Source organism: Cynara cardunculus (assembly GCF_001531365.2).
Source record: "Cynara cardunculus var. scolymus isolate 2C chromosome LG 12, CcrdV1, whole genome shotgun sequence".
In the NCBI taxonomy this organism is placed as follows: domain Eukaryota; kingdom Viridiplantae; phylum Streptophyta; class Magnoliopsida; order Asterales; family Asteraceae; genus Cynara; species Cynara cardunculus.
The window spans coordinates 25724101-25733182 of record NC_037539.1 but is presented as its reverse complement, the minus strand read 5'-3'; the positions used below and the strand labels follow the sequence as shown (position 1 = coordinate 25733182).

At 36.3% G+C, this 9082-nt stretch overlaps 1 protein-coding gene across 1 annotated transcript in view; it reads right to left on the bottom strand.

The window, feature by feature from the left end:
- Nucleotides 1-8562: 8562 nt before the first annotated feature.
- The window catches only part of LOC112523795 (eukaryotic translation initiation factor 6-like), a 6698-nt gene continuing 6178 nt past the window's right edge, over nucleotides 8563-9082 (bottom strand). Inside the window, exon 6 of the mRNA XM_025133472.1 lies at nucleotides 8563-9048. Within this exon, the coding sequence (XP_024989240.1) occupies nucleotides 8767-9048 (282 nt within the window). The 3' untranslated portion in view covers nucleotides 8563-8766. The remainder of the gene's footprint in view (nucleotides 9049-9082) is intronic.

Here is a 9082-nt window from a genome sequence, read left to right as displayed (position 1 = left end):
ATGTATGACTTCCAATATTGCTTCTAGATATAATGTGTGCTTCTATCACCTGATTTCCCAATGATAACACTCATAGTCTAGTTTCATTACATAATCCATATTTCCGATCAATATTTCTCAGTAACATGATAGGAATACCAACTTTTAGTAATATCTTATGGTTTGGTATACCTGATAATTTAAGATCATTTAAGACATCAGGAGAGTACAAAGTTTTATCAAACTGATCGTGAAGTCGCTTTGATTCACATAGCGTATCCGAACTTAAGTACTCCTTTTCGTCTCCTGGGAACAACGATAGCAAACAATCATTTATTTCTTGAACAACTTCATGTTTTGGTGCGAGTATTGCCCTTTCTTGAAAATTAAGATGAATTGTTGATGTTTTCAAGAATTGAGGGATAAACAAATTGTTTTAATGCAGATATATGATCCATTGAATCAATACTTAGAAGATCGTGAGGTATCTCAATAACTGTCTCACCATCATTATCACCTCCAACTTTGCCTTCTCCTAAGTCCAAAATCTTGTTTGCAAAAACCCTTGTTTGTTCAGTTTCAGAACATTCACTGTTTGCAGTTAGCCTCATGTTCTTAGTTAATCTTAGGACTTTGCATTTTTCCCAAATGTAAGATGAGCTTAATAACGCATTTACAATGTCTTGTCTACTTGCGTTGGTAATAACCGGCAGAATTTGTCTGAAATCTTCTCCAAAAACAATTACCTTGCCACCAAAAAGCATTTGCGAGTCACCAATGCGTCAACTATCGAAAATATCGTTCATACTTCTATCCATTGCTTCAAATGCATGCTTATGAACCATTGGTGCCTCATCCCATATTATCAAAGTAGTCTTTTTCATTAACTTCGCAACATCATTGTCTGACTTTATGTGACAGAGAATCTTCATTGATAATTAGAGGGATTTGAAAGCGAGAGTGTGTCGTCCTGCCATCGGTAAGAAGTAAAGAAGCAATACCACTGAAAGCTATGTTGAAAACAATTTCTCATTTAGATCTTATTGATGCAGCCAATGTCTTCTATAAGAATGTTTTACCTGTTCCGACATGCCCATAAACAAAGAACACACTACTTTTGTTCTTTTCAACAGCTGTCATGACTTCGTCATAAACACCTCTTTGCTCATTTGTTAGAGCAATTACAAGCTTCTGAAACTCGTCACGTAAATTATGATGGTTATAATCTAGCTCTTCCGTAATCAAACGGTTGTTTGAAGATTGAAGACAATCATTATCAGGATAAGGCAGAGTGGTGAATTTTCTCAGGGTGGAATTGTTACGAAGTAAAATCTTTTCAATTTCAAACAATGTCAGGTTCTTCACTTGTTCTTCATTGAGGGATAAATCTGTAAAAAGTATAATATAAACGTAAACAATTAATACATAAAATTAAACTTAAATACAATTTAAGAAAAAACATAATAGTTAACAAATACAAAAACAATAAATTCTTTAGTATATAGATAATAGTTGTATAAATCTATACTTATAATATATAATTAATATACTTGGAGACTTTAAAGCAATTCGTTGATTGTAGAGAATGTCATCTGCTAAGTATTGCCATGTTTTTTGTCAAACAAACTCAGGTCTAGATAGATTGCTTGAAATCAGTATGGTTGCAAATAAGAAGCGTAGATAAAAACCAGATGCGGTTAAATTTGTTTCTTCAATGGCATCAATATATTCCTTGTCATCATCAAAAAGCCCAAGAGCATAACATGTATCTCTAAAAGTAGGATATATATTTCCATTTACTGTACGAATGTCTTCGAATGATTTAGGACCTTTCACTTTATTCAAAACAATTCTTAAATAATATGCTTCTCATAGAGTAGGAGAAACTGAATGAATCCGTCCAATTGAGAAGCTTTTTTTCCTTCGATCCCAACGTCGCTCTTCCAATTTCCACACAAACTTTGTAGGGAATTCAACGTAAGTGAGTTCTCGTGGTTCTTGATAAATTTGATTACAATTCATCCAAGCTAAGAACATTGAGGACGCCAAATGGTCTGTTTAGGACATTTTCAATATCATCTTCAGCACCAAATACCACTTGTTGTTGTCCCGGAATATGGAAAGGAAGTTTTAAAACATAAGGAGTCCTGTAATGAACATCGTACCCAAAAATATGCCATGAAGCTTCACATGCAGAAATGTATCTACAATCATAATATTCCTTTATCTCACCAACAACATTAATAGTAACCTCATCATTACTGTTTTTTACAATAGCAACAGTAGCTCTATTTGGACCTTTGTTGATATATTTGAACAAATATTTTATTGAAGAAGCCTGATTGCACCACTCAACATTAATGTGTGTTTGATATCTTTTCAACAGATGTTTGTTATATGGAACAACATTTCTGTTGTCTAGTTTAACACCTGATTTCTCAATAAAACGTCCATCATCTCGTCTGCGGTGTAGAGGATAACCATTATGATCAATGGAAGTGTGTTCAGAAAATTACTTCAGGTACTTTTTTGAACACTTTCTATCAATCATGCAGGGGCAATTAATGTTCTCTTCAGCACACAGTCCATGGATCATGAACTCTTTTACAAGTGAGTACAAATTTGGATCTTTGTTTTTGTCTGGGATCTTAGCTGAGATAATAGGATGAATTTGTTCAACAGTAGGTAGCTAGAAATCAGAGTGCATAAACAGACATATATGACTGTGAGGCAACCCACGCTTTTGAAATTCAATTGTATAAACAACTACAAAAAAAAGTGACAATTTAAATTAATAAAGATATAACCGAAGTATGAAGAAATTTGTTGACACTGTTATCTTAATTTGAACATACCTGCTTGAAGTTTGTCGAATAATTCATTGTCTTTCAATTATTTAATAAGTGCATCAAGCTTGATCTTAAATAAACGACAAAGAATGTCAGGCCTGTCATCTGGATTTAGCCAGGTGTTTTTAACAAATCTTCTAATTTCTGGCTATTTAGGATTACTGTCATGGTTAAGAATAAGTCTGGATACTCATACCATTTACATAGGGACATTGCATCCAAATAATTTTGCATCATGTGTAACATCTCCCTTGAGCAAACTCCAAATTACCAATTCCTATAAAATCTCCAATAAAATATAATTTATTGATTATTAGGACCGAAAAATGATCCTAATTATTTTAAAAGTTTTGCCAAGATCATCAGGGCCAAGGATGGAAAATCTGAAAATGTTGCTGAAACAACTAAGTTTGGAAAAAGACCAGAGGTGAAGCATTGGTTCAGAGGCGATGAATTGGTCCAGAGGCCATGAAGGACCAGAGGCATGAAGGACCAGAGGCATGAAGGACCAGAGGCATGAAGGGCCAGAGGCATGAAGGGCCAGAGGCATGAAGGACCAGAGGCATGAAGGACCAGAGGGGCGATGGTTGGACCAGAGGCATGAAGGACCAGAGGGGCAATGGTTGGACCAGAGGCGAGACTATGAAGGACCAGAGGCGATGAATTGGTCCAGAGGCATGAAGGACCAGAGGCCATGAAGGACCAGAGGGGTAATGGTTGGACCAGAGGGGCAATGGATCAGAGCCCATGCAATGGTCCAGAGACGATGAAGAACTAGAGGCCAACACTTTGAAAACACACAAATCTAGGCATAACACTAAATAACCTCAAAATATGGGATATTAATTTCTAGAAAAACATCGAAATATCCGTTCTATTTTAGTGATAAAACCACCCAAAACACGATTCCAAACCGGATATAACGGATATTTACTTACAACCCAAATTAAGTAGCCAAAAAAATACGGGACAAGACTATATATATATATATAAAAGCTAATATTTACCCAAAAGCAAGATCGAAATCTTCGAGATCCCCGGTAAATCTTCAAGTCAAACAACGAAATCTTTCTTTTTGTCCGTCTTCTTTCCTGAGAAAGGTTGTCACTTAAATGGTAAGTCAACGATTAGTGAGTTAAATAGTTAAATATTACATATCGATATCACACATGTTTATAAACATATATAATAAACTTTTATCAATAAAAGAGTTCAAGTCATCATCCAGATGCAAACCGAGACTTACAAGAAACCGAGTGAACAATTACGTATTGGATGCCAAGATCATAGGATTCCATATTCAAATCACCATAGTATACAATACCATTGATGCTCAATACAACAAGGAGACAACATCAACAAACAAATGTATTCAACAACGTTAGAATACCAATAATTATCAAGAACCAAGAGATCAAATCGGTATACATAATGAAGACAGTGCATCACCCCGTCCTTCACCTCCCAGGCACATGCCAAAGTCTGAGTCAGAATCATGCATTACGGGAAACCTCGCACTGCCCGTCTTCCTCTACCGGGTATGTGCTAAGGTTCCCTACTCATTGCTCTTCCTCATCTCTGAGCAATGAGTATTCACAACCGCAGAAAGTCTCACCCGTCCAACACGGGATCTTGWCTTCGCCATAAACTTCCGGCATGCCACACGAAGTAGTACCCGTACTATGGCGTACAACACAAGGAACAAAACAAACAAGTCTGGATCCAGAAAGCAAACCGATGTACCGAGATAGTAATAAGGAATCGACTCAAGAGACGGAATCAAAGACAAATCAAGATCGTGTGACTCCATTCAAGAACGAAACATTCATATGAAAATATATATGTTCAAATCAATATGTAACAATTAACTAAATAACTCACCGGACAACCGTGTAATACCGAAAAGCTCCGAATTGAGCTCACAAAGCAAGTTCAATCTACCACACTTAGATTGCTTCCAAAATATCAAAACATGTCCTAATTACTCCCTGGAGTAAATGTACAAAATCTCATAAGCAACCGATATAAGAAACCCATGATATACACATATCTTATTTGAACATTTTATCCAAATTTCTATGTACAGCTGCTGCATGCAGAACTGTTTTGCCCATTTTAAGCTCGAAATCATGCCTTGATCATAAAATAAGAAATAAACTAGACTCAAATATCTAACTAAGAAAATTGGCCTCACCTGATTTGGATTTTTCTACAATTTTCTACATACTTTCAAAGTCAGCACACTTTCAAAGCATTCAAAAGTCGAAATTATCATCTTCATACATTTTTCTTAAACCATTTCGATTCCAAACCATTCCAACTTCTGAATCTCAACTTAATATAACATATTTGACATAAACAACCAAAATCCAACCTTTATTTTATCATTTATATTMTYTYYYAAATCATTGACTTAATCAAGTCAAAGTTCATATGATGAACTTGCATAAATCTTCATAATCTCTTGAATCTAATGACCATTTCATGCCAAAAACACTACAATGCACTCATTTTATACACTTAAGTTCAAACCCATATGAAACCCTARCTCCATMTCAACATGCAACCCATAAAACAAGGATATCAACCATAAACAAGTGCAAAGAATGGATTATACCTTACTTGATGATCAAATCCTTCAAGGATCTTGTAGTTCTTCTTTGATTTGAGTTGAATCAAGCCTATGTGTGTGAAAATCGCACCTCTAGAGTGTGTGTGAGTTCTGGACTTAGATGGCAAAAAAAATGGGCCAAAACTCCAATTTATAGTGCTAAAACTCGAGTTGGGCCGGGTTGGCCCGGCTAGGAACCCATTTTGACCATCAATACTTAAATTATTCATAACTTTTCGCTCGGACCTCCGTTTTCTATGAGGTTTTCGCCTACACGATCATAAAGAGATAATCTATAACGTCCAACAAAAATATTCCAGAAAATATCTCCCAAGAAAATCAGTTTTACGTATTCATTTGACATGATATTTTCTAAATCCTCTAATATATTCTTAAGAAATAAAATTCTAAAGCTTCAAACCCAAACTCTCACTAAATCATAAGTTCTATTTAACCCAATAATTAAATATACTAAGCAAATAATTGGACATAATAGAAATTGGATGTTACATCATGTACTAAGCACCACCGGTAAAAGAAGAAGATAATATAATACGTTGTCCAATGTTGATGTAACGCCCCCAGAACCCCGTAGCATGATATTGTCCGCTTTGACTAACCTGCCCGCTMWACCACAAAGCAGTAGTCGCACGGTTTTGTTTCTGGCAGCCGCACAACGCAAGCCCCAAAACCGGTCATGCTAGGTTGAGGTATCCACACCCTTATAAGGAGTGCTTAGTTCTCGTCACCAACCGATGTGGGACGGGATGTTACAGTTGAAGCATCCGACTCTCATTGTTCATGTACATTGCGTAAATTATCATAAGTCTCGCACCTTAGGACTTTCTGTTGCTTACTTATGTAATGCAATCTTTCACTTTCAATCATTGTGTAACCATCAACAATAAATTGCTGTAGAAGTCTCCTTGCATTGAGAATTAATGAAAAACATATTTACCCTATCTTGAAGTTTGATGGCGAAAAACTCCCTCATTGTTACAGTTGCTCTTTTACTTTTGCTTGAAGATGTTATCTCTCTATGGGGAATGTCAACTCTATAACCATCTTCTCCGTATGTAAACAACAACGGATATTGAAGCGGAAGGTAAAAATGATGTAATTCACTTATTTGGTGTAGATAACTTGTTTGATGTTTTACAATGATATCTCTCTTCTCAATTGTACCACCATCATCTCCAACAATTAAAGCTGTAACCTCTGAAGCAGTTGGAAGGTTATATGTTCTCCCATCCTTTTCTCGTGTTCCAATAAACCGTAAGTTTAGCTTCACATCAGGATAGCATCGGAAACAATCTCTTGCCATTCTATAAGATTTCACCAAAACATTTTGGGTATCTAGTATGTTCTTTAAATATTGCATAATCTCAATATCAAGGCAATTAGAATTTGATGTAGACCCTTCTTTTTGTTCTTATAAACTTAGGGCCTGTTTGTCAAATGTTATCCAGTAAGCGCTTATCATGTCATATTACCTTATTAGATTAACATTACAAGGAACAAGATTCTTACTCGGTAAAACCAATGGCAAGAACCAAGAGTCTTACCCAGTAAGTGAAGGTGACAACTCTTACCCGGTTAGCGCTTAATGGATAAATTGTTGCATACGATGCCATTTTGATGGACTCAGATCTTACTTGATAAGGTAAGTTATGTTAAATTTTACCAGATAAGTGTTTAGATAAACGACCCCTTACTCTTATAAAACAGTCTATTAAAAATTTAGACAATTTTGACATCCTAGTCTTCTATTACAAATACCAGCTTACTGCAAGTATCATTACTATGTTTTCTTTCATCGTTATAAGTTCACATGAATGAGGTTCTACTGGTGAAATATAGATCTGACCATTGTTCCACTTTGTTCCACATAATAGTTTTATCAAATGTGAAACCGTGATCGTTGTTCTATTCGGTGTACCAATCATACCCTAAGGTAGCGTTTGATTCGCATAATATTTTTGAATTGAATGAAATCTGTTAAAGGAATTTGACTTTGAAGGTATTTGAATGTAATGTTGTCATGTTTGACCACATGTTTGGTTGACAGACATTGGAATGGAACCTGTCAAGGAATTGGAATTTGTCTGTTTGGTTCACATAATGTACCTCTGGAATTGGAATGATATATTGGTAAATGACCAAAATGCACTTTTTCAAAAAAATTAATTTTTTTAAAACTAAAAATACTTTAATAAAATAATTATTTAATATGTAAAACAATATAAAATACACAACCCAAATATAACCATAAGTCAAACGACGTTACTAAATCGACGGTAGTCGACGATGGTTCAGATCGGTGGTGGTCCACGGTGGTTTAGAGGTGGTGGTCTGTAGTGGTTCAGAAGGCGATGGTCGGCGGTGGTTGGCAGTGGTTCAGATCGATGGTAGTTCGCGGTGGTTCAGATGAACGGTGGTTCAGATTGGAGGTTGTTCAAATCGTTGGTGGTCGGCGGTGTCCGATGGTGATTCAGATCGGTGGTAGTTGCTGGTAGTTGGCAGTGGTTCATATCAGTAGTGGTCCATGGTGGTTCAGGTGGCGATGGTCGAATGTGGTTCAGATCAGCGGTGGTATAGATCGAGGGTGATTCATATCAGTGATGGTCGGCGGTGGCTAGCGGCGATTCAGATCGATTGTGGTTTGTGGTGGTTCAGATCAGTGGTGGTCTATGGTGGTTCAAATGGCCATGATCGACGGTGGATCAGATTGGTGGTGGTTCAGATCATCGATGCTCGGTTGTGGTTCTAATGGCGATGGTCGACGATGGTTCAGATGGCGGTGGTCGATGGTGATTCAGATTGACGATGGATGGAGATGGTCGACGATAGTCATATTAGGTTCTATAAAATTAAGGCATACTGGATTAAAGACATTTAGTATTATGAAAATAGAGAATTTCATTCTATCAAAATACCATATAGTTACTAAGAAATGTTAAATTTTTTTATTTGTGAAATTTGTAGAATTTTGAAGATTGCTTTCATGAAAAAAATAAACCAAACGAAAAAATATAATTTAGTCAATCGAATTCAGAATCTGCGAACCGAACTTCTCTTTTAGGTTTTTGAAATTACCAAACATAACTTGTCTGACAGACAATGCAAGCAAATGCTAATTTTAAATAGTTATGAATAACATTACCAACCAAAACATACATTCCATTACAACCCAAAACTGAAATGCAAGTATAAACACTAAAAGTAGCAAAACATAAAACAAGGCAAGTAAAAGGTAAATTTTCATCCTCAAAAGAAAGCTAAAAAAACAGGAACCATAGTTATCGTGGAGTTTGGCCGTTAACGATATCAAACATAGGTATCGATCAAAGACTTCCTCATCTCATCCACGATGGCACTCGGTTGGGCTTCTCGCAACTTGAAAACACTCTCGATCACAGATAATTCAGTTGCGGTAGTGTCCGAACCRCAAAAAGCAGTCCAATCATTGACCGTTATGCCGGCAGCTATCACTTCACTACCACGATTCACCGTGCCCGCCACTAAAGGTACTTGAAGGAGGGTTGACAATTCATCCAAGTCTTCAATAGAGGTATGAGGGTGAACCTGCAAGAAGCAGAACCACCATTTCTGTAAACCAAACCAAACAAACCCATATATCCCA